Source organism: Anthonomus grandis, chromosome 1, assembly GCF_022605725.1.
Source record: "Anthonomus grandis grandis chromosome 1, icAntGran1.3, whole genome shotgun sequence".
In the NCBI taxonomy this organism is placed as follows: Eukaryota; Metazoa; Arthropoda; class Insecta; order Coleoptera; family Curculionidae; genus Anthonomus; species Anthonomus grandis.
The window spans coordinates 15,385,083-15,411,487 of record NC_065546.1 but is presented as its reverse complement, the minus strand read 5'-3'; the positions used below and the strand labels follow the sequence as shown (position 1 = coordinate 15,411,487).

Here is a 26,405-nt window from a genome sequence, read left to right as displayed (position 1 = left end):
TACTAAACAAGATACTACTTTAAACGTAGCATCTGTAGGTACTATTTGTTTCCTTTGCAAAATTACAAGTTTGGATATAGCAAATCAAGATACTATTTATTTACTCGGTAACTCTAATAATTTTTTCATAGCAACCTAAAATAGCAAGATACTATTTTATTCCTTGGCATTATTACGATTTTCCTGACAGAAAAAAGTAGTAAGTCCTATAATAGCTAAAAACAGGCGCCAAAATAGAAAATAAAGTAAGAATTAGAAATCTCGAATTTAAAAACCCCTAGAAGCTAAATCCCAATCATGTCACCATATAAATAAACTAATGGCTAATTAAAACATTTGAATTTGATTTTGTAAAAATGTTGCAAAAATGACTTACTATGTTTTACCATTTCACAGAAGATTTGGCTTCTGATTTAACTATAAACAAATTGTTAAATATGTATAATAACAAAGTGCCTGAAAGTAAATTAAAAGCCAAAAAAACTTTTTTTAGGAATATATTCTGCCTTGAATATAATATTGATTCTGGATCACCAGCATCCAACATTTGCTCTCGTTGCAGTTCTTTAACAGAAAAAATTAAACAAGAAAAGAATAATGACAAACGTAGTCAGCTTCAAATTGAAAAAAGAGTTCATATCTTAAAAGGCAAAGCATTTTTTTCCAAGTTGAGGGAAACAAAGGAAAACATGCTCGTCTTATCTTTTGACTGTCAAAAAAACTTGGTAATCCCAAAAGTCCAAGATCAGATTGCCTATTATAGCCGCCAGCTCTACACTTATAACTTTATAATTGTTAAGGGTTCCTCAAAAACTAAATTACAAAATAATAACGTGTTCTTATACACCTGGATGGAATACGAGTTCCATAAGGGCTCGAACGAAATTGCCTCAGCTGTTTTCCATTGCCTATCAGATCTCATAAATTTGTCGGGTTACAGCAAAATAAGATTGTGTGCAGATGGCTGCGGAGGGCAAAACAGAAACTCCACAATGGTTGCAATGTGCATTTACTTCTTGGGGAATATCGCACCGCCCCATATTGGTAAAATCGAGGTTTTTTCCATTAGAGGTCATTCATTCCTACCATCAGACCGTGTATTTGGAATCATCGAAAAAAAATTATTCACATACCCCAACACGTATATCGATATCTTTAAGGAAAGAGAAACCGTCAGTAATTTAACAGATTCTGGTGTCAAATCTTGGAAGGAAGTTGCAAAGGAGTATCTGAAAGGTGTGCAGTCTTGGCACTATAAATTTTCTAAAGCGAAAAGGATTGTTATTAAGAAAAATTGTAATAAAATAACAGTTAGAGGCGAAGAACACTACAACAGTGATGTTGGAGAATCCAAGACAATTTTTAAACGTGGGAAACGATTGGCGGTTAATGAAAAAAAAGTTCAAGATGTCAAAAAGTTACTAGTTGCTCATTATGAGGAAGGTTGGATGGGGAGAAATGATTTAGAATTTTATAAAAATTTCTTCGAGGAACAGGAGAAAAATATGGGGAGAATGGACGAAGAAACTGAAAATAATGAATTTTGCGAAGGAGGAGTGGAAGAAGATATTTCGCTAAGAATTTAAGAAATTACGATTTTTTAAATAATGTGTTTTTTTTTAATAAAAAAAATAAGATCAGTCAATTGCTGTACTTTTTTGTGCCAAAACTTGTCTTATCCATGCAGTCATGCCAAAACTTGTCTTGTCCATATTGTTTTATTAAATTTTATGGAAATTAAATAAACAGGACTTAAATGAATGCTAAAATTAGCACACAAATGATTATAGTAAATCCATACATATTAAATTTTATAAATTTGTATTTGAAAATCTTCTACAACGTTTTTTGCCAATTGTGAAATTTTACCCAATATGGAGAAGGTAAGTTTTGGAATGGAACCCCTCATATGTATTATATATTTATAGTAATATATTTATGCTATACTAGTTTATAGTTTTAGAAAATTATCAATTATAATTTTAACATTAAAAGTTAGCACAAAATATTTATTTCTTAAAATTTATCAATCGAAGTTAAGAAAAAAAAGCACATTGTGTAATGTCACTTTTTTCAGAAAAAAATCAATGAAGCAAAAGATTATTTTCATTAAAAAAACAAGAGAGACTCTATAAGTAAAAGATATTCGAATTTATTGAAAAAACGAGAAATTTGGAGAGAAAAGAGTGGTAAAATTTTAATAGGTATTTAAAATAAAACCGAACACTACTTCACTTACAATGACTTAATATTTCTAAACATTTAATAATTATTTAGACTACTCAAATCACAACTATAAACTTAAACTTTACATCGAACCAGGTCTCTATACTAATTTCCAGAACTTTTAACACAATGCTCTTTAGGATCAAATATTATTATAAACAAACATAAAGCTATTAGCATAATCCGGCCAAGACCGTAATAAAATAACTTTGTAACATTGCCCCCGTCTTGTACCGTTTTTGTACCGCATATGGACCTGCTCAGGTTGGCATCAGCTTTGCTGATTTCCCTTTCTTTCTTTGAAAGTTCTAAAGCCATACTTTGTCACCTTACTGAAATCCTGAGCAGTTTGCTTTAAGGTCGTATCGGGTCTTCATCCGGGTGCTTGCAATCTTTAGTCGTTTTCTAACCAATTCATGAATATCAGGCAGCTTTAGAAAGAACTTTGTTTTTAAACAAAGTTGCCTCCTCTAGGACTTGGATAACTTTCTTCTATAGGATTACTAACCATTTTTAAATATAGTATTAAGTAACAAGGAGGCAATAATTTCCTCGTGACGCAATAATTTCTTTCTGGCTTCTACAATACTCTGCTAAAATAGTCGATGACTTATTTCTCGCTATTCTGGACTTATGATAGCACTGCTCCAATACCAACGTTGCTCGCATAAAGCAGCTTTCGTCTTCGAAAACAAAATTGCACTTCGTTCCAATGAAAACTAAATTTATGTTCTGCCAACCCATACAAAGGGGCATCAATATTAGCAAATCTTTCGGCAAACCTTTGGTAGTAAGTGCAGAGTACAAGAAAACTTCTTAACTCATGTTTATCTTGAGGTCGCAGCCAGTCCTTTATGCTTGTAATTTTTTCCGATTCACCTTATATTCAAAATAATTCAATTCTTGTATACAAGAAAATTCACTTTTGGTTGAAAGTGCAAGCTTTTGGTTCAATGTAGGCTGGGTATTCTAGATTTTATTGGGAACCGCTTTTGCGTTTTCGAGATGTATATTAAAAGTTTTTTTCGTTACGAGTACATCGTCAGGGTAACAAAGTCTTCGTAGTATAAATTCCATTATCCTTTCGAACGTAGCAGAAGCATTACACAGACTAAAAGAAATAACATTGAAATGATAAAGGCCATTTCGAGTAAAAAACGTCCAGTATTACTTCCTGGATGCTCATTGGTTATTATTCAGAATTTAGATCTAATGTCGAAAGCCAGCTTAAATTGACAAAAGTTGAAAGCTTTTCGTCAATTTGGATGAGTCTAATGCAGCTCCCAGAATTTTTCCGTTTGTCGGCTTACATCTCTGATACAAAGATGCCAAATACTTATGTAGAAATAGCAAAAAAGCATTTTATAATATTATAAAAATTTGTCACTTATTTTGACAGGCACAAAACAATACTACTGTTTAATAATTGCTTTAATAAAATATGAAACATTGTTTAAAATAAAATAATATAATAAGATACTCTATAAAAGAGTTAATATTCACAATAAATGTATATAACATAAATTAGAGAAAAGAGCAACAACGTCGCAACGCCACTCAATCGCATTATTACTCTACCGACACAAAATCTTAACCTGTGACGTGGTCAAAAAATAATAGACAAAAATCGAGAATTTTATTCTTTATAGCCTATTAATAGATAGGTATTTTTTTTTTATATTTTAATTTAAAAATATAAAGATTCTTGTATTTTACATATTTTATATTCAAGTTCTTATTTAAGTTTATTTATCTTATATTTTCTTATTCGACGTTTATGATGACGGTTCTTCGTTGATATGCTGTTATGACAATAGCGGTATTTGATATAAATGTCACAATTTTTGAAAAAATAAGTTAAGTAAAAGTTTTTCCAGTTCACAAAAACACTAAAATGACATATTTTACCTTTTCGAACCAAAAACTAAAGAAAAAACACAGAACTTCGCAAATGCCAAGTGTAACCACAAAAGCCTTTTGACAATAAGACGTTTCGCGCATTACTGAGTTTATTAATTTTTAATTTGAAAATATTATTTTTGCTCTTAAAACAGACTAATATTTCTAGTTCATATTTTTAATTCAAATCCCAATACAAATAAGTTTATATTAAATGTGTTTAGTGTGATATACAGGTTGGAGAATAGAAGACTACACATAGGCATTAAAAATGGCAAAACACCGCTTTTCGCTTACTTTCTGGTTGATAAGCGGCGTCGTGGATTCTGATTGTCTGATCTGACTATTTTCGGCACGGCATAATTAGCAGACCTCATTTTACTGTATGATTGCATACTGCACTGTTGAGTCTTCAAGCGCTATTTTATTTTTTTTAATATTTATCATCATGCCTATGTATACCCCTTCCGAATAAGTTAATTTGATTAAATGGTTTTATAAAGGCAATTCGGCAGTACGATGGAGGGATTTATTCTCAGTGAATTTTGAAAATAGACCGATTCCTTGAGCTAAAAGTATGATTAAAACTTAATATCGTGTCAAATTTTAAGACATCTTTTTGCCTCTAAGAACAAATATAAAGGCGGGAAGAAATGGTTTGTAGTGCTTTAGTTTTGGATGCAACACGATCCAGAAGAAGTGTCGGACAGAAACTCGGTATGCACTATAATACTGTGACAAAGTAATTCGAAAAAACATAGATAAAATATTCCAAAACTTAGTAGGTGTTTCCTGAAGACCAGGGGCGAAGAATGGGATTTTGTGAAACCATGATGGAAAAGGCAAATGAAACTGAAAACTTCTTAGAAAATATTTTGCAAGATGAGTCCTTTTTTTCATTGCATTTTTTCCATGGTAAACAAAATCCTTCTATTATTAGTTCTGATCTCAGGAAAACGAGCACAGAATCTTTCAGTTCTGTACTCAGTACCCTCAAAAGTTGAATGTTTGGGCTGATATTTTGGACGACCATATTATTGGGCCATTTTTATTGATGGTACTTTGAACGAAAAATAACTTGAGATGCTACAAAACCTAGTTCTTCCTGTCATTCAACTCCTCCCTGATATAGACTTGGGATTAGTCTATTTTAAATAAGATGGCTGTCTAATTTGCCAATCCCATTTTACGTCAAACTCTTTTAGAAGTTAGAAGCAGCTTTTACGATAGGCTAACCTTATGTTTAGCTAAAGAAGGAGGTCTTCTTGAGCTTTGTCACTAAATAATTATTTGTTAGGTCTTTTATTAAGAGTTTTATTTTTTGTTTTTTTTTTATAACGTTTACATTCTATTTTATATTTTAATTTAAGAAAAATGCCATGCACAGTATGAAAAAACTGTAATTACGAATCTATGTGGGTTTTGCACATATAATTCCTGCATAAAAAAAAATATTATACCAATGCTACGTCATATTTTTTTTTTAATTTTGCCGCCACCAACGTCAAACGCTTACTAAAATAAAATTCAAAATAATCGAACTCGAACTTGAAATACCGGCGTGCTGTCACGGCGGCGACTTTTCAACATCTTGCCTGTTAAGAACTTTATATGTGTAGTGATCCATTCGCCAATCTGTATATCTGAAAATTTTCTCTTCTAAAAATGTGTGTAAACTTGACAATAAAGAATCGGTAAATATTTTTGTAAAAAGACAACAAACAAACAAACTTGTGAGATTCTAGTTTTTTAATGTTTTAAAACCGAACCGAATCTCAAAATACTCAGCTTGTTGTCAAATCAGAATCCGTATTGTCTTCTAAGATCTATTCCCAAAATATACTAATATTTTATATCAGCCATCTTGTGATTTAACATGAAAGTTCCCAGCCAGATATGGACTTTTATCTCCCCAGTAACATCTGCAATCACCGTGTGCAGCATCAATCTTGGATGTAAAGGCTCAATCTTTAGTCCACGTATTATGCTTGATTTTGTTAGAGACACCGCTGCTCCCGTATCAACTGTATTGTTAAATAGTATTTTCTTAACTACCCCTTCAATGGTAAGGCTATTGGCAGATTTTGTCAGACTTTTGATGAAGATAAATTTGAGGCCCTTATCTTTAAAAGCCAATACCTATCCGTTATCCAAGGGGTGTTCTTGGTGACCGCCTTCTTTCTTGATTGGTTCGAGAGGCTCCGCAATTTCTGGTTGTCGAACGAGCTCGCACCTAGATTCGATAGTCAAGTTTTATGTGTCCAGTGCATTCACATCGATAGCACTGAATACCTTGATTTCTACTTTTAATTTATGTCTTATTATTATCACTATAAACAGTTTTTGTAGACCATCACTATTGGCATCACCCTTATTCTCTTCGATGAAAACAGCTTTGATCTTTGGCGTGGAAATGTTATATGCAGCTTCCAATTTAAGGGCTTTATATAAGGCTTCACTCCTGTTTTCAAATTTGGTGATACGCAGCATTCGTTAGATTTTTTAATCTCTAATGCCATGTACGAAATATTAGCCAGCTTGATCATCCTAAAATTCCTTAAAGGCTCCTTGATGAGCCAGATGAATAAGACATCTTGTAATAGCCTCGGCTTTTTAATATTTAGATTTTGCTTGAGATTGCTGCCTTCAATGTTGATTGCCAAATGTTCTTTCTAAGGCTATGGCCAATGTCTCATAGACTCATTGGTGAGAAGCTGGTACTGTTTTGAGCAACAACAAGACCGATCCCTAAAGAGCTACCATCAAAGTAATGGCTTTATGTTTGTTATTCCAGCCAGGCTGCTGTAGCTGCTTCAAATTTTCGCTCTTCTATTTTATCTATAAATTTATTTATTTGCTCCGTATCGGCACTTTACTTTCTCGTATTGATCATGAAAATTTAAAAATTATTTTTGCCAAAATTGGAAATGGCTAGAAAGTGGATGACTAATTTTATTTAGACTAAAGCATCTTTTTACAGTTGATGTTGCTTCATGAATACGGATACAGAAATATTAATATCTATTTACTTTGCAAAGAGGGACCAAATTTTTGCTATGTTATCTATGGGGTTCAGGTAGATAACTCTAATGAATCAAAATGATATAAGTATTCAGAACGGTTACTGAAAATAAAATAAAATTAGCCTAAAGAATGAATTATTAAGGTAAAGTTGCTTAACGAATACCATTGATCAACGAAAATTGATTTTAAATTAATTTTAATTAAAACAAAATTAAAAATTTTTAAAAGTTTAGACTATGTTTATCATTTGCATTCAAATTAAAAAGAAAATAATCTTATAAATTGGTCTTTTATGCCTCAGTATCCTAAACGAGACCTTTAACTGTGAAATGTCCATATCGAAATAACCATTAATAAAAACTCATCGCAGGAAGTAAAAGTACACGTTTCCTTGGAAGAAACATTTTTAAATGTGAATCTTGTTTTCCTGGTACAGTGTGTAACATATTAAGCACTGTCACTTTTTAGGAAAGGGGATACCACATGAAAGATGAAGACAATTTGTACGGTGTTACAATTACACGGCTATTTTAAAACAGAAGCAGTTAAAATATTGGGAGTGGTTCTATTTTTAAAAATAAAATTTTCCTTCGCAGGCTTAACAATTACAACAATTTTATTTTATAAATGGCACAAGCACAAGAATGAAAATAATACAGGTATGCATTTTCCACTTGGTCTTTTTAAAATAGCAACGCCAAGTGCTGAAAATAGCAAGTTCAGGACTAGAAGAGTAACAACCTAAAGTCAATTAATAGATGCTCTTGGACTAAATTGTATTGGCAAACATTATTTCTTAAGAGGGTGCTATTTATAGACCCAGAGCTAAATTAAAATAAATAATGTAAGGTACTTACGTAGTTTCTGTAACTGCTCATTTTCACGTGCCATGTATAGAGGAGTTAACTTTACATTACTTAACGAAACTGCTGAAGACACTAACTGAAAATAATTTCTCGTTAAGTACAGATTGGTTTCTTAAGACTTTTAACTTCATGTAGTAGCATATAAGTAACACATTATAGAAAAGATCTCAATAACGACATGAATAAACTGACTTTTATGAATGACGAAAAAAACTATACATGAACTAAGGGGGCAGTAAACCTTTCATTCCCTAAATAGTAAAGTAGTGATTAAAAAGCGATAATGGACATGAGTTAAATTAAAAATTAGGGATATATAAATCTGGTGAATGAGCCGGCTGCGTTTGGTGACAAATTTCTTTTGGACGTGTGCTTGGCATTTAGTTTATCGGAAGCAGATGTGACTTGGTTTACATATTAATGTTGTAATTTGATCTGGTGTTGTAGCAGATTACAAATTGAGTATATAAAAATAAGTTACCAAAAACTTTAAAATATAGAACCTATAAAGAACTTAAAATTAAAATTAAATTGTAATTTAAAATTAAATATAGTAAATTAAAAATAAAGTTTTAATTCAAGCCAATGAGGTTGTTGAATATTGCATAATCAATAATTTAAAAAAGGCACCTTTTATTGAGAATAAATAATTATCATAAAATAAATTTTGTATATAAGGTATATCCAAAGAATATTTTAATAAAACCTTACTAAGATATCTGATCAATATAATAAAAGATACATACAAACATAAATACCTAAAGTTAATATTTAAAGTAAAAAAAAAAATAATAGAAAATGTTGACATTTGCAGTTAATTTTTGCAGTTGTTTGAATTAAATAGAAAAGATAAAGTAGTAAAATTTTTAAATAAAATTAAAAAAACTAATTCAAAGGGAAAAAATTTAAAGGCACATTTTAGTTTGAATATGTAGTTCGGCAATCTTTTGTAAAATCAACTTTATTTGAAAGAAATAGAATATACAACAATAAAAATTTTAGCCCTTTTTTCGACAAAATATATTTTTTAAACTAAAATTTTTAAAAATATGAAAATTAAGGAACAGCATTAATTTAAAACTATTTCATATTTTTATTCAAATTTTCTTTGTTAAGAACAAATATATTAATCTTACAAAATAATTAACATTATAAATTTCATATAACATATTTTTATTTATTTTTTCGCCTAAATATTTCCAATAAAATATGATATTTTTAGGTAGAATATTCAAGTATGTACTTTGCGGATTTAGGTTTTTTTTTCTGCAATATGGCAAGAATGTCTTATAACCTAACAGAATATTCCTAAGATATTTTAAATATCCTGCATAGATCAGTAACATTCCTACTTATACTTAATATATATTAATAATTAAGTAAAAATTTCGCAGGTAAACGCATTCATTCAGTTATGAATCATAGGACAAAAACAATATATGAATAATTTATTTCTAATTAATATCTCTGTCCAATTTATAAGGTTGCAAAGTGATGAATTAAAAAAAGTTCCCAAAAAGGAAAATTACCTAAGAAAGAATATATACAAATATTCTGGTAAATACTAAGACATTACCTAAAGTGTTAAAAAGAAAAAAATAGTTTTAATGAATTTACTTAAAAGTTATCGCATTTCAATATCACGTATCACGCCTTAATAATCCATAGTATACACTGTCTTTTGAGTAGTAAAAAATGAAAATTGTTTTTGACTAATTTAGGTAGATCCTAAATAAATCTTTTGTATGCTCATACTAGTAAACTGTATTCTCTCCAATAGTAGCAAAGAATATTTCTTACATTTGTTGAATGTTTCTTAAATATGTAGCTTGATTTTCACGTCTACCTGGTATGGAGCAGGCATTAATTTTTATAAAAAGTCTCATTTCACTCTTGTTGTTATATAGATTCATAAAAGAACAGAGTATGTTTTAATTTAAATCTTAAAAACATAAAATCAGAATTGTCGTTCATAGTTATATTTTGAGAATGTTTAGAAATGAAATGAAAAATTATTAGGATCTTACTGATCTTATGCTATTCAAACTTACCCGTTTGTGAGATATTTAATATTTTATAAAAAAATCGACGTTTGCACGTCTCCACAAAAACAAAAATAATTCACTCATTTGGGATCCTACGAGCCGAATCTTTTGTAGGTTGTTAGTGCATACTTACACTAACTTTATGATCCTATAAGAACTTGATAATATTCTACAAGGTGTTCGCAATACTCTATCCAAAACCAAAAAATGTAAACAACCATATCTTATTTTTTTCAAATAGAATAACCCATATTTTTTTATCTTAAGGTGTTCACAATGTGATAAGCTTTCTTTTTTGTTAAGCATGTCCTATACCTATCTATAAAAGTTATCGAGTTTTTTACACTTTTTCCTAATTTCGCCCTTAAAATCCACAATAATCGCATTTTAATTTAAAAGAAGTTTGCTGAGTTGGCCAAGGAAATAATAATTGCACAAAAATCAAGCAATTACTTTGATAGAAGATTTAGTGTTGTCAGTTTATCACTAAAGCGAAACATTTTTGCATTAAAAATTAATTTTTCGAAAGAGGATATGGTGAAAATGATTTACTGTTTGGGTGCAAGTAAGAAAAATTGTTTACTGGCAAGCAGAGTTTATGCACAGAGATATCCGGATGTGGAACGACATTCAAATTGATTGGCATTTGAAAGACTAAAGGAGAGATTTGAAAGAACTGAAAATTTAAATTATGAAATGTCACAAAGACAAAAAACAGGGGCAAATCCACAAAATGAAATGCTTGTTATGCAAGCCCTAGTAGGAAATCCGCATGTCTCTTGTAGGCAAATTGAAAGGCAGTTGGATATTAAAAAATCCACTGCTAATAGAATCACCCGGAAACATAAATATCATCCCTATCACGTACAGCTTGTACAAGAATTAAGCGATCAAGATTTTGCTAATCGCCGAAACTTTTGCCGCTGGGCTTTGCATCAAATCCAACTGCAACAGAACTTTTTTGACTTTGTGTTGTTCACTGATGAAGCGACATTCCATAAAAATGAATTTGTAAACCGACCAACTTCCATTATTACAACGATGTAAGTCCAACGCATGTGATACCACTGGATCATCAACATAGATGGTCACTTAATGTATGGGCTGGTATCATTGGGACAAAGCTTCTTGGACCATATTTCTTTGATGGGGCAGTGAACGGTCAGAACTTTCTACATTTTTTGCAAAATGAATTCGAAGAAGAGCTGGATGATTTACCATTAGAAACAGTAAGACGAATGTGGCTACAATTAGATGGAGCGCCTCCTCATTTTAGCCGTGTTGTGAGGGCCAATCTAAATGACCATTTTCGAAATAAATGGATTGGCAGGAGAGGACCAGTTGCTTGGCTGGCCAGATATCCTGACCTCACAAAACTCGATTTTTTCTTGTGGGGGTTTGTGAAAAATCGGGTTTATCAAAGGCCTATTATCACCAAAAACGACATGAAGCAAAGAATTTGGAATGTTTTTCAAGAAGTAACTAGAGAAATGTTACAGAAAGTAAGAAGTTCTTTTGTTAAACGAATTCGTTTGTGTGATCAACACCAGGGTGGACTTGTAGAACATTATTTATAGTTTAATGTACATACCTTTTTGGTTTAGTCATTTGTTGTTGTTATTGTTCACAATTTGAATTTTTTTTATTTAAGGAATATTTTTTTGTTGATTTTTTGATTAGTTTTAAGATTTTATTATTTGGTAAATTTTAAACAAAATTTCTTTTCTGTACATTTTGGTATCATTAAATTTCTTGTAATTTAATAAAATTCCAAATTTAAAAATGCTTTTCAATCCGTTCCGTTTATTATTTTTAAAGTTTAAGGTTTAATAAATTGTTTTTTTCAAACGTCTTTAAACGTTTAGCAAAATATTTATCAGATAATTCTTGGATAATCTGTAGGTACCTACATAAAAACATGTGATTCTGTTAACAGTGGATTTTTGAATTATCTAACTGTGCTTGCCAATAAACAGTAAAGTTACCTCAATTGCATCCAAACAGTTGAAACAGTAAATCATTTTCACCATATCCTCTTTCGAAAAATTCATTTTTAATGCAAAAATGTTTCGCTTTAGTGATAAACTGACAACACTAAATCTTCTGTCAAAGTAATTGCTTGATTTTTGTGCAATTGTTATTTCCATGGCCAACTAAGCAAACTTCTTTTAAATTAAAACGCGACTATTGTGGATTTTAAGGGCGAAATTCGGAAAAAGTGTAAAAAACTCGATAACTATTACAGATAGGTATAGGACATGCTTAACAAAAAAGAAAGCTTATCTCATTGTGAACTATATGGGTCATTCCATTTGAAAAAAATAAGATATGGTTGTTTACATTTTTTGTCAACACCCTGTAGAATATTATCAAATTCTCATAGGACCATAAAGTAAGCACTAACAACCTACAAAAGATTTGGCTTGTAGGATCCCAAATGAGTGAATTATTTTTGTTTTTGTGGAGATGTGCAAACGTCGATTTTTTTAATAAAATATTAAATCTTACAAACGGGTAAGTTTTGGTATAGACGATGCTTGATAAAAGGTATGCAGAATTTTTAAAGCAATCCAAAAATGCAATAAAATATAGGGTGTTCCATTTAAATTAAAAAAGTTGTGTATCATATCACATTTATGAATCACCCTGGATATCAAAAAATATTTTTATGTTATGCACCTTAGACAATAAAGTAACTTTGTATAAATTTTTTTTTATATCACTGTTTAAGGAGCTATCGTCCGTTATCGCACTAATGGGACACCCTGTATAATGAATGGCTAACCATTGCTGAAAGCTTTTATTGCTTTTTTGTTAAAGTTTTATAACTATACAATAAGTTTTTTAGTTTAAGTTTAGCTTAAACAACTCATATTTTACTTCAATTTTCGATGTAACTCTGGATCTAAACATACCTTTTAATATCTAAAATATTAACATTTTACTTAAAATATTTTGTTTCCATAAATAAATTTGTAATTAGGAGCTTCTACACGTGTAGGAAAATTTTATTTTAACAAAAGTACCTCAAGAGCAATAATTGACAGATTCACCGCACACATGCAGTCAATTTGCAAATAAAACTAAAACAGAAAACGTGAAATGTATATTTGTATAACTCGAGTTCAAATTTATTTTTAAATCGTTTATACAATGTTATTTGGCAACCACCAAGTAATATTAACATTTAAATTCTGTTCCTGCTTTTCCAATATAAAAAAATCAGAATTAATCCTGTATCTATGTTATACGATTTTAAACTACTTGAAAGCGAATTAGAATATAGCGTGGGCTTACTGCAAAAACCCTCTATGTCCAATTTTGGTCGATTTTAATATAAGAGCGCAGCTAAGTCCAAAGTGTGATTTAGAATAGTTTGACAAAATCCTGTAAGTCCATAAAATTATTTAACGGCTTTTTTTTATACCTCACAAATCGTTTAAGTCCAAAAACCAAAATTTAATACAGCTAAAAAACTGTAAGCGCGCGATTATTCGATTTTTGCAGACTTTTATATCAGCAGTTAATTAATACTTAACAGCAAAGCTCTTTAAAATACTTCAATGGGTTTTGGTTGTATATATTCCGCTAAATAAACTTAGCAATATACTAGCAAAACCCTGCAATGTATCTTAACGGTTTTTTACTGTCTAAAAAATTTTTATTGGCAACTCATATTATTCTGTCAAAACCGCTTAAGTCCACTTAAAGGATTATTCTAGAATAATTTTTAGGAGGCATTAGCTTTGGGTGCTCCACGAGGTACGTTACGCGAAGGAGTGTTTGGTGTTTTTATTGCAAATTTTTGGCTAAAATGAACGCAAAATATCTTTCTCGAGGTGCAAAGTGTCTTAAGATGGCATTAAAAAAGGAAAATAGGCTTGGTGGTAAGTACTTTTACTTATTATGACGTTTGATTTTTAATTTCCGGCCGGATTACGAAATGTTAAGTTAGGTTATTTCATAAATAATTTTTATTTCTGTACGTGTCTTAATGTAAACGAGGTTGTACGGTTGTAATATGGTCTATGCTATTATCTCTTTAGTTTTATTAGAAAACTTAAGACGGCGCCGGCGTTTACATTTCATAGTAGCCAAACCTTTTTTCTCTGATCCTGTCCGCTCATTGGTTACTTTTCGAAACCTGAAAAAGAATAAGAATGGAACACCTTTTATCAGAATTGGTTGAAATTTGGTAAATTAATTTAGCATTTTGACAACCTTGATTTTTTTAGGTTTTGGAGTAACCAATCAGGGGACAAGATTACAGAAAGAAGATTTGGCAATATTACTATGTAAACGCTGGCGCCGCCCGTCTTAATAGGAATTGTTTCACATGTCCAAAATCTATATTATTTATTATTCGAAGCTCGTAATTTTAAAAATTTTATAGAAAATAAAAAATACGCATTATACACAGGGAAAGCTTTCAAATATTTTTCTTTTATATCAGATTTATATGACGTTTATTTTTAATTTTAATCCACATTAAGACGGTAAAGTAAATTGGGTGATATACTTAATGTGTTTTTACGAAAAGTGTTTTTCTAAACTGAATTTTTAAGTTTTGAGTGTTTTAAAAAATCTGTTCTCATAGAATATGTATTTTAAAACAAAAACCCTGTATGAAATTGTTCTCGTTAATTTAAAAACGTACACTTTTTTTATTAAATAAGGTAATTTTCATTGTCTTATTTCAGATATTAAGCTACTCTGTGGTCATAATGAGGCAGGTGTCTCTTTCAATTCTACGAATTAAATATTAGTTACCCCGCCACTCACCTAAATAATGAGGACTATCAGGCTCCTGAACGCCACCTCCTAAACCTTAACGAATCGCAAAACATGCCCGGGACCTCTTATTCAGCGACCGTCGCGACAGATGATATTTCAATTAAGAGTGACACAGATGAAAATCTAGTATGTATGATTCAAAGAGAAGACAATAAAACTGAAGACCTTGATGAATGGGAAGATTTTGGGTCAGACTGTTCTATTCGAGATCCTGATTACCAAGTTGATGAAGACCGCGATGAAGAAATTGTAAACGAACGTGAGACAGATGTGCAGGAAGAAGAAAATGTAGACAATGCTGCTGTAAGAGATTTCGAAATTAAGAGAAGTAGATGGAAAAAAAGTGATCAATCAAAATGGAAGAAAAATTTGAAAAAAAAAACAGAAACTGGAATCAAAACTGCCAAAACCCATAAGTTGTGACAAGTGTAAGTTCGGTTGCACTAAAAAGTGTGAAAAGTGAAACAAAACGTTTGTATCTTAGTCTACAACTTAGTATAACCAAGATGTATAATCTCTACAAAGAAGAATGCATTCAACTTAATTGTAAACCTGTTAGTGAAATAACATACAGAAGGGTTTTTTGCACTGACTACAATTATTCTGTTTTTAAGCCTAAAAAAGATCTTTGTCAGTTATGTACTAGATACGATTCCCTTAAAAACGTGGTAGATAAACAAAATTTGGAAGCTGATTATAGGCAGCACCTTGCAAGGAAAGAAGATTGTAACAATGCCAAAGCCCGGAATAAAGAAAGATGCCAAAACGATAATGCATTCATATGTAGTACATTTGATTTGCAATCAGTTCTCCAAATACCCTCAAGCGACGTTAGCTCTATGTATTATAGTCTTAAACTATGTATGTACAACTTATGAATTGAAACATGACAGCAACGCTTATTGCTATGCATGGACGGAGTTACAGGGAAAGCGGGGTAGTTCAGAAATTGGAAGTTGTCTCCTTAAGTATATTAGGCAATTAAGTCCTCAAATCCAGGAGCTCTGCTTTCATTCGGATACCTGCGAGGGTCAAAACCGTAACCAAAATATAGCCGCACTTTTTTTGTCCTTAGTTCAAATTACACCTTTAGAAACTATTGAACACAAATTTTTAGAAAGTGGTCATACCTTTATGGAGGTTGATAGTATGCACAGCACTATAGAAACAACCAAACGCTATATGCCAGTGTATACCATTCAAGATTGGTTAAATATTTTTAGATTAGCGCGATCAAAGCGTGTGAGAAATAAAAAAAGTACTGCTTATCAAGTGTTTCAGATGCTTTTCTCAGACTTTAAGGATTTAACAGATTTATCCCAAAATATAATAAAAAACAGAAATAAGAATAATGAAGGAGAAACTGTCAATTGGCTTAAAGTAAAATGCTTCAGATATGAGAAAAAAAGACCAGGGGTTATCTTGTACAGATACGATCATTTCTCTGAATTTAAAGAAATTAGTGTTTCTGGTAAAGGACGGCCAAAGATGTTGGAAGAAATAAATATTAAAGATTTATATCCAAAAAAACTTTCAATAACACAAAAGAAAAAAAATTGTTTACTGCAGTTATGTAAAAAAGGTGACATACCTGAAGAATTTCATGGTTGGTACAAATCATTGCCGACATCAAAGACCGAAGTCGATTCAGTTCCTGGCTTTGAAAGTGAAGAGGAAAGTGATGATGTTTGAGTAGATTTCATATTTTTCTCCTTTTTTTTTATTTTAAACGACTTTTTAATTTGTACCTTTTACTTGTATTTTGACTAAGGAATTAAATCTTATATCTTGAATAATTACTGATTTTCATTCTGCAAAAAAGCACTAAGTCCATTTTTGTCTTCATTTTCTTATAGTTTCTGGTAAAAAATACGAATATTTTAAATTTTTTATAGGTAAGTTTTAGCTTTTGTTAAACCACATCCTAAATTCCCAGTTCCACTTTTTTTTAAATTATTTACTGATTTTTCCATTTAAATATAAACTTTAAACTTAATTTTCTCAAAACTATGGTATTGGGACTTAGAGAGTTTTTGCAGTAAGCCCACGATAGTATATAATATAAATATTTTATTTAAAATCTGTTTTGAATAAAACTATTTGTTAATTTTTTTAGCTACTAAATTAATGTGATTATTGAAATAAATCCAATGTAATCGAAAGTAAAATAAATTAATTCCAAATTTAAAAAAGGTATTTACTGAAAAAACATAAATTGTGAAACGTAATAAGCAATTTAAAATCGTTTCGACAAAAATTTCTTTTTAATCATATTCTCTAATATAAAGTTTCTAAAAGCATTATAACTAATTATTAGGCATTTTATAATTATTCGAATTGCAATTATTCATTTTATTGAACATTAAGACTATTAAATACTGTTTACGCCTATAATAATAAGTTGAGGTATGTATATAATCTATTTAGCCAAAATTATATGACGAATGCGATTATCTTTAAAAGCAAAAATTAAAAAAAAAAAAGAAAATAGAGTATATTGATGCGGTGAAGACTAGAGCGAGACAAGGAGTTATGAGGTAAATAAACAAAGACCGCTAAGATAATATCGCCAGCTGAGTATCAAAGAATTATTTTTTAAACTCAGTTAGTTATTAGCCGAAGTGGTAAGTAATTTGGGCAATTAGTAAGAGAATGATCTTTTAAAGAGTTCATTTCGCTGTTAGGTTATGAGTAAAAATTTTAATCTAAATTTAATATAAAGTTCATAAAGCATTTTATATTTTATAATTTCACAGCTAAAACAAGACATATAAAGTTTGTACCGATTATTTTTATTTATAATTTTAAATCTACAAATATGTGTAGTAATTTGAATTCTAATGGATAATAAATTCTAATATGTAAGTCCAAAATATCGCTTATATCACAAAACTTGAAAGATCAGTATTATAATAGCAAACACAGCTTTGGCGATAGAAGCTAGAGTTGCATTAAAAATCATTGAAGCTCATTTACCACCCCCACAGTTATGTTTAGATATTCCCAGTTATTGCTATAACTGCTGGTCAGTTGCTGCTATAACTACGGTGTGTATAACATATACGTACTTAACGAAAAAAACAATGGAATTTTTTCACACTAACTAACTGAACACCAACACTACACGTAAAAATAAACGGATCGAGATCAAAATCGACAAGAGTCAATAAATTCAAAATTAAATGCAGGCACTGAAAACGGGACGACGCCGTATTTTCACCACTGGTTTTGTAAGCAGCGGACGCCCAGCGTCTGGAGGCGTCGCGTACGAAGGTTGCCGGGTTTCCACGAAGGACGGCGAGCCAGGTTGACTTGGTGTATTGAGATTTATAGAGATACGAATTTTTGAGTTTAAAAGTGTCATGATTTCACGTGTCATAAAGCTTGGCCTCAAAAAGTGGTGACGCACTCAAAATTCCACAAACTTAGTATAAATTAGTTAACATAATCATGTTTTTTAAAAATAGTTATACTGAACTATCGTCATTTGGTAAATGATTTGACTAATAGTTACTCTTGGTTTATCCTTGTAGTAATTCTCGTTGCCCATTATGATTATACTTCAATTTTATAATATTTATCAAAAGCTTAGAATTCAGCTGGATAATTATTTATAATAGAATATATTGATAGAAAGAACTGGTGACTATTAAAGATAAACTATAAATTTGGTTTCGATTCTTAAGTTAGACCTTGCTTTAAAGATAGAAACAACACTGTTGCTGTCTTGTGCTTGGGCAAAAGCACAGATTAATTTTTTTCGGATATTTGTTGAAAAGATGCTTGGTTACAAGCTTGGTTTTTTATTTATTTTTTAAATACCTAGAAAGTCAATTCGATAGAACTTTTGCCTAATAAAATGCCTTCATTTGCTTTCAATCTTTTCCATTTTTTAAATATATCAATATTTATTTAAGGGATGTTAAATTAATGATTTGACCAACATTACAGCTTACGACAGCTTTTCATCAGTAGTCAGAATGGTTGTGGATGTTATTCACCTTGTCTTAGCGAATAAATAGCAGATCCACTAAATCTTATTAAAACCAGTAATTATTTTTAGATTTTAAGTTATCAAACTTAAGATAAAATAACCTTTTTTCATACTAATACTGCTACTCATTTTTTGATATGTTGTTTGTTTTTAACACCGAAACTACAAGAATTATGGTAACTCTCAAAGGAAATAAGGTGATCCGTATAACAAAAACAGTCAATAGAAGTTTTAAAAATCCATCTGTAGTTTAGCTTTTATGGATCCAGCTTGGAAAAAACCTCAACCAAGGGGAAAAGACATAAACCACGAAAAATTAAACAACACACGGTTTTGGGTCATTAAAAGCAAAATCAATTAAAAATCATCACATCACCGTCATATTTATTTGCTAAAAATACTAACCTATTCTGATAAAACTTATCGAAATTCAAATTGACGAAATTGGCTTTACACGAGCACCCTATTTTTGACACGGTAAAATCACGATACGCCTGCTTTTTCTCAGATCTATAATAAAACAAAAAAATTAAAACTCTCTGGGGAAATAAGATGGGGTCGTATTTCTTTGAGGTAGTGGGTATTAAAATTAAAAAAGTACTTCATTTTTTTTTAGACAATTAAAGTTATTTTATTAATATAAGTAAACATTGTGTCCTCCAAATGCTTAAAGAAAAGGATTGAAGGCACATGAAGGCATATTAGAGTTAAAATATAGGTCGATGCAAAAAAGTATCTGTTAAAGATTAAATCGGAAGTCTAGGCTCCATTGAATATAAGTTCCGAGCACCTGCTGTGTAGTTTCTAAGACTCTTGTAGTTAACTGTGCAATGTAGAGGTATGAATCCCTAAGTACACCGCATTTGCGTAGTAGTGTCTCACTTAGAATCTTGACTTGGATATGGTTTGGTTCGAGTTGTCTAGAAACTATTATAATAGTAAGATCAACATATATTTCAAATTTGATCCCCTTTTTAACACCAATTAAAGGAGCGAAAAACTTTACTATCAACCGACCTTCAATGTCATTTTAAAGTCGTCTAAACTTAAGCAAGCTCTAGATGAGCGCCAAGTAAGCGAAATTCCAAAGTCATCTAATAGTCAAAGTTGTGCTATCAACTCTCACGTATGCAGCTCTGACCTGGTAACCAAAAACACTTGAGTTACAAAGACAACGTGTCGGGGTATACCAGAGACTATGAAAACGCCCACAGCATTCATGGAGACCCTTCTGGAACCAGCCGATAAGTAAAAAACATTTAAAATAATGTCATGCCTCATAATTCCTTGATATAACTCTTATTCTTTCTTCAGAGTTGCGTATTTAAGAAAAAAAGTAGAAGGGTTAATAGTAGGTAGAATAGCTAACCTAATAAAGACCGACAAAAGTTTCCTCGCCCAGCTCTCGAGAAGTTTTAGGAGAAAACCGACAAAATTTTTTTAACTTTTTTAGGTTTATTCTGAATGGGGCAACTTGTGTCTCTCCACTGGGACCTTGATCTATTGTGGCTCACCACTAGGTGTTTATACATCCTCAATTAAGTTCGACCTCTTTAAGGGTCGGATAATTTAATTAGGAGAAGTATTCTTAGTTTCTTTCGTCTTAGGTAAGGCTTTGCCGAAGATGGCCTGATTCTCTTTAGTGCCGGACATCTGTATAGGATGTGCTCTGCAGTTTCGTGTTTCTCCATGCATAGTTTGCATTTGACGAATTCCCCCAGACTAATCCTCTTCATGTGGTGATACAGTCTACAGTGGCCGGTATACATAGTGTTGTGACTGTGTTTTGCCGCATTGTAGCGAATGCCTAATTTTGCTACTCCATATTGCTCTAGATGGGCAGGTAGAGATATCTAGCGCTTTAAGGGCCGCCTGACTAGCACTGTAGATTTTTTTTTTTTAAGTTGCATTTGGTTAAGTATTTAAGTATTCATTTCTGAACCCAGTCCACTCAGTCTGGTATGTTGAATGAGTATGAACTTGTCTTTAGTGTTTGGCATTAGGTCTGATTGAATACCAAGTGTGCTGTAATTGTACACCTTCTTAACCAGTTCGATTTATTCCATCCAGACTTTGTTTTCCGAGATGCCATTTATGACATGGTGCAGAGGGGTCAGTCCAAGTAGTACTTCCATGGCGGCTATTGGAATGGTTCTGATCGTCCTCGTAATAAGCAAGTAGTTCTGCCTTTGAAGGCTGTTAAGTTTTGTTTTGGGCCAGTGGTTGTCTAGCTTTTCTCCACTACCCCTCACAGCCGTAGGATATCGTAGGTCTGATGACCTGCGTATATAACCACTGCCTCTATTTTGGGTTCCTTCCCTAAGTTTTTCTGCGTATCTTGCGAGACTTCCATAGAGATAATTTTACTTTCTTGATTGTTTTATCAATATGCGAGTTCCAATTAAGCGTTCTATCTAAGGTTATTCTAAGATATTTCGCCCGCGTTGCAAATAAGATGGTTTCATCTCTCAAAATTGGCGGTTTGAGTTCACCCATATTCCCTTTTCTGGTAAACAGCACTATAATCATTTTATGCGAATTAATGGACATTTCATCCCTCTCGCACCATTTTAGAATGATGTTCAGCACAGTTCACTATTGAGATTGCTTCTTAATTCTTTTTGTTTACCAGGATCACCATTTCACAGAACATCTTCGTAAGCTTGGATTTCGACTTCCTACAGTCGAAGTATGCTAAGCAGATTGTCAAAGAAATTCTTCTGTCATTTTGCATGGCTTTGATCCAGTTATAGATAAGAGGGCTGACTCCTCTTGCTGCTGTCGATTCATAGAGTGAACGTGGTAGTGCACTGATGAAGGCCTCTTCTATGTGTAAGAAGGCCATCACTGCCACTTCTTTTTTTGATTTTTTCAGCGAGTTACTAATGCTCGTTACAAGATTGTTGACAGCTATGTCTATTGATTTACCTGCCTAGTAGCACTATTGGTGGACATTAAGCGGGCATTTCTCCAGAGCCACATCTTCCGGCTTTCGGTAATTATATTACGTTACTGCCTTTCCAGCACGTTGGAATTTTTCCCATGCTAGACCGGCTCTAAGCAGGGGTAAAAGTAAGCCCAGCTCAACTAGAAGAAGTGCTCAAAAGACTTTCTCCCCTTCTAGTGACTAAATAGTACCTTAAGCCGCACTAGGCTAAATTATGCCTCTGATAAAAACCGAGTTTTCTTTGGATGGTCGCCGGGGTTCTGTCTCAGCATTTTCTTCAAAGTAATAAAGCCATTCGGACCCGAAAAAGTGTATTCATGCTGGACTTCGTCTCTCGTTTGGTTTGAGTGCAAGTGCCATTGGGGCGTTTTATCTACCCCAGCTCCCGTTCACGTTCCCTTGACAGCACTTTGTAGATCCTTGCACTTCGAGGCGTTTCATTGACGTCCTTGTAGAATCCTCTCCATAAATCCGTCTTAGCTATACGTACAGCTTTATTGTAGTCGGTTAACGCCCTACGATACGACTCCCAGCTGTTCGAACTCGTTTTGGCGAGGTTAAAGAGTTTGCATATTCAGACCGCATTTTGTTAAGATTTTTGTTCCACCAAGGTATGCCGCGATTGTCCCGCTTTACCTTCAGTGGACACTTCTTATGATATGCTGTAACATTAGCTTAAGACACGCTATCAGCCATATAATTGAGCTGATCATGATTATTTATAATTTTATTACAGGTTAGCAAGTTTTTCTGTAAGATCAATTTATATCCTCTTCACTATCCTTTTAACGTTCATGTACTCAACTATGGGTCTGTTACCGATAACAATGTCAAATCATGATGGATTCTATAATAGCACTCAGTTCCTGACCTTGCTACAGATATAGTTTAAACTAATAGTTAAATCTAGTACTCACGACCTGTATTATTAATTGTTATTCCCTCCTTAAGTATATAGTTGAACAAAGAACAAACCTCTGTGAATTATGTTTGTGCTACCCAAAGCTGTGTGGTGACAGTTTTCATCACATCTGAGGATAAACTGAACGTTTTTCTTTTTGCAGTATGCAATCAGATTTTGCACCATCTGTGGGGAAGACATGGATCGCTATGGTGTCCCTGTCGCAGAGATTTGAGGGAGTATATTTCACTTATTAGGAAAATTTTTAAAAATATTTTCAATATTGGCGTGTGCGAGAGAAAATAAAAAGAGGGCCTATAATAATGATCAGATCCTAATAATATCTAATTAGAAACAATGTATCTATGAAAACTTTTGTTGCCCGGGATTATATTGAGGTTGGTAAGGATCTGCTTACTAAGCTCTATCTGGGTATAAGAATACACGGGTGTATAAAGTAACAAAAAGAGCGTACTTATAAACTAACTAGAAGATGGTGTGATAGTCCTTTTATTGAACCAGAGCCTAAATATAGGATTCCAAAAAGTACCACATACCGAGAAATACGAACATGAATTAAAGAAACATACCAAATACTTAATTGCAAAGACCTGTAGTGGAGTGAAAATGCAATAAATATATTTTTTTTTAATAATAGATGTACCTATGTGTGGAATAGTTGCATACTATAGATACGAATTAGGCGGTAATTTTTTTTTATCTGACTCTTTATCTTTGGCTGCCCATTCGACATGAAATTAAAAAAAAAAAACGATTTAAAACACATTTTTGCAGCTCTTTGCTTATTTCCATAAAAAGCTTAAGAATAAGCTTTCTTGATGAAAATAACCACGACAAGGTGGCTGCAATTCGAGTTCCGCTCCTCCCTCCCCCCCCCATTTCCTATTATTTTTCGTCCTATTTATTCATTTTTCTTTAAGAGCTTGGCGATACTCATTTTTTGTCTCAAACTTCGGTAATAACTCCCTGGAAGCTATTATTATAACTAAGGAAGCTATATCCGTGATGGTATAACTTATGAAGCCATCTCTTGCTTCGTAGCCACATACTGCTGATGATGCTTCTGTAACCAACTTTACGCAGCGTTCCACGGCCTGAGAATGACATGGAAATTTTAAAATATCAATTACCGCGGGCACTTCGGAAATTATCTCTTGTAGTTCACCATTAGAAATATCTATCGTCAAAGGTGACTCTGTAAGAGTGATTGACTGCCAGTCAATTAGGTCAAGGTATTCAGAAGCGTGAAAATTAAATCGAGGTATAGTGAATTGACGAACTTGATTATCACTTGGTTTTACTTGTTTGCATTTTAAAATTCTGTGAAGAACCAGTTCTCGTATATATTTCCTGTTGTCAGACAGCATTGCCAATAATAAGTTTTCGGGATGACCAAAGAATCCATTTCTCTGCAGCACTGGATCTACTACTTTCCTTAGATCTTCGGGCAAAAATCTACTCTTTTGTATTATGCCGAATAAATGAATACTACCGTATCGACATGACGGGCGGATTTGAATTTTAAACCAAGTTGAAGCATAAACTTTTATGATATATTCTGCTAGAATATTTAGATTATATGATGGATCTTTTGTTGAAACATATAACCTTAAAATTCTATTGGCAGTTGTTAGCCATCTTGCATGAGACATTTTTCCAGGTTCTCGTTGAGCCAATTTGGGCAAAATTGTCCCTCTAAAAATTCCCTTGCAGATCTCGAAAAGATACTGTTGATCTGTACTTAAGTTAAATGTATTAGAATCCACTTCAGAAAAACTAAACTCTATCTCTTTAAAGTTGACAATCGCTCTTTTTTCGAAATTTTCCAGATTTTTTCCAATTTCTCCACAATACCCCTTTGGTCCAGTAGTTTTTCTGTCTAGGTGCTCCAGAAGATGCCTTGACGGCAGCTCATTGGTAGAGTTTGTCTAGCTAAGGAAAGGTACACCATCTGTTTTAAAGCTGCGCCAAGTTTTGTCCCCTAATAACGCGCGATTAGCGACAGTAGCGCGCCTTTCTTTAATTTAATTTAAAGGCACAGAACACAAATATAAGAATTAACGCAACGGCACTGTTTATATGCAAATCGGGGCGATCGATACCGTTGCTTTGGCAGTGGCGTAAACAAATTTACTGCGCAACCGAGCCGAACAACACGTGTTGTACCTTTCCTTAGCTAGACAAAGTCTATGCAATAAGTAAATAAACCATTGCAGAGGACGCGCCAAAGCAAGTTCCAATGGTCCATCGCTACCAATTACTTGAATATTAGAAGTATCAGTATTTTTATCCAAAAATTCTAACTAAGCCCTTTTTACATTGTTAGCGTGTCCTGAAGACGGAGTTAGATGGCCAAGATAGATGGAGCCTGGTTCTGAAACTATTACTATGTGCTCTTCAGTAATTTTTTTTCTTGAAAGGATATCGTGTTCCCTTACTTGAACTAAAGTTTTATCTTTTCTCCCGTCAAAATATATTCCATAGGTGCAGCTATTTTCCGATTCTTGTTTGTTTTGCCTGTAAAGTTATGCGGGCTCTGACTCTTTCTCTTCTAATCTTGCATCGGTCAATTATTTTCGACGAATCTTCCATTGTTATTATTCCCATATCATTTAATGCGGCATTAACAATAATTGCAATGGATCTGTTTGAAATTCCCGTTCTGTCACAAGCCTGTGCTAAAGAAGGAAGTGTTGTTCTCATCTGAGAAGTGGAAGGTTGATTTCAAGTATCATCATCATCACTTTTAGAAACTTCCATTTCGGTGCTCTCACTAGAACAATCAGTAACACTTTTTGAAATATTTTTCAAGGAAAACTCCCTGAATATTGTGTGAGGAGTAACTCGCTTTTTTTGGAGACTTTCTTCTGATTTATGTTTACGTTCCAAGCTTTTTGAAGTATTTTAGTTGTCATTGCATCAACTTTTATTTAATTACCATTTTTCTTGACGTTCTTTGGTCTGTTAAAAAACTTCTTTCGCCTAAGGGTACCTTAATTTTGCAATGGCACTTTACACAATGATATATCAAATAGATCTTTTTCGACAAGTTCTCTAAATTGAACAATTTTTTTGCTTGCTTGCAACTTTCCGTCCTTTTTTATTGATTTTTCAATGTTGCGGTATTTTTTATGCTACTCCTTAACTTTATGTAAAATCTGTTGATCAGATACAGTGGCAATTGAACTTATTTCCCATAAAGCTTTTAACTGCTTTATCAACGGCACACACATTTCACTTAAACTTGGCTCTTGTTTATTTGAACTTAAAAACTGTTGTCGGATAAATAAATATTGTCTGATAATATCTGCAAAAGTTGGAAGAATATTGTCTTTAAAACTTTTTGGATCACCAAATACTGGACAAAAAGATTCCAAACGCGTTCGAGGCATTTTACCAATAACCGTCACAAAACGAAAATAACACAAATTAAACAAACGTATTGCAACACAGTTACAAGTAAACTGAAGCGAGCCCCACAGAGCCAATATTCATCGCCGCACGCAATTTTTGGCTTCGGCGAGTTTAGCCGAGTGCGTCCGATGTATCCGAATGATTTGTTTCGACAGTTTATTATAGTGCGGGGTCAAAATGAAAACAAAATGTAATTTTTTATCAAAATTTGTTCCAAAATTAAAAATGCAAGGTTGTTTGGGCAGCGAAAGGGCAACTACGATTTCAAAAAAAT

General features: G+C 32.4%; 1 protein-coding gene across 1 annotated transcript in view; it reads right to left on the bottom strand.

Annotated features, from left to right (window-relative positions):
• Positions 1-8,091, bottom strand: part of LOC126744971 (uncharacterized) — a 320,592-nt gene extending 312,501 nt beyond the window's left edge. The window contains 1 exon segment of the mRNA XM_050452602.1: positions 8,007-8,091. Coding sequence (XP_050308559.1) covers positions 8,007-8,027 — 21 coding nt within the window. The 5' untranslated portion in view covers positions 8,028-8,091.
• Positions 8,092-26,405: the final 18,314 nt, after the last annotated feature.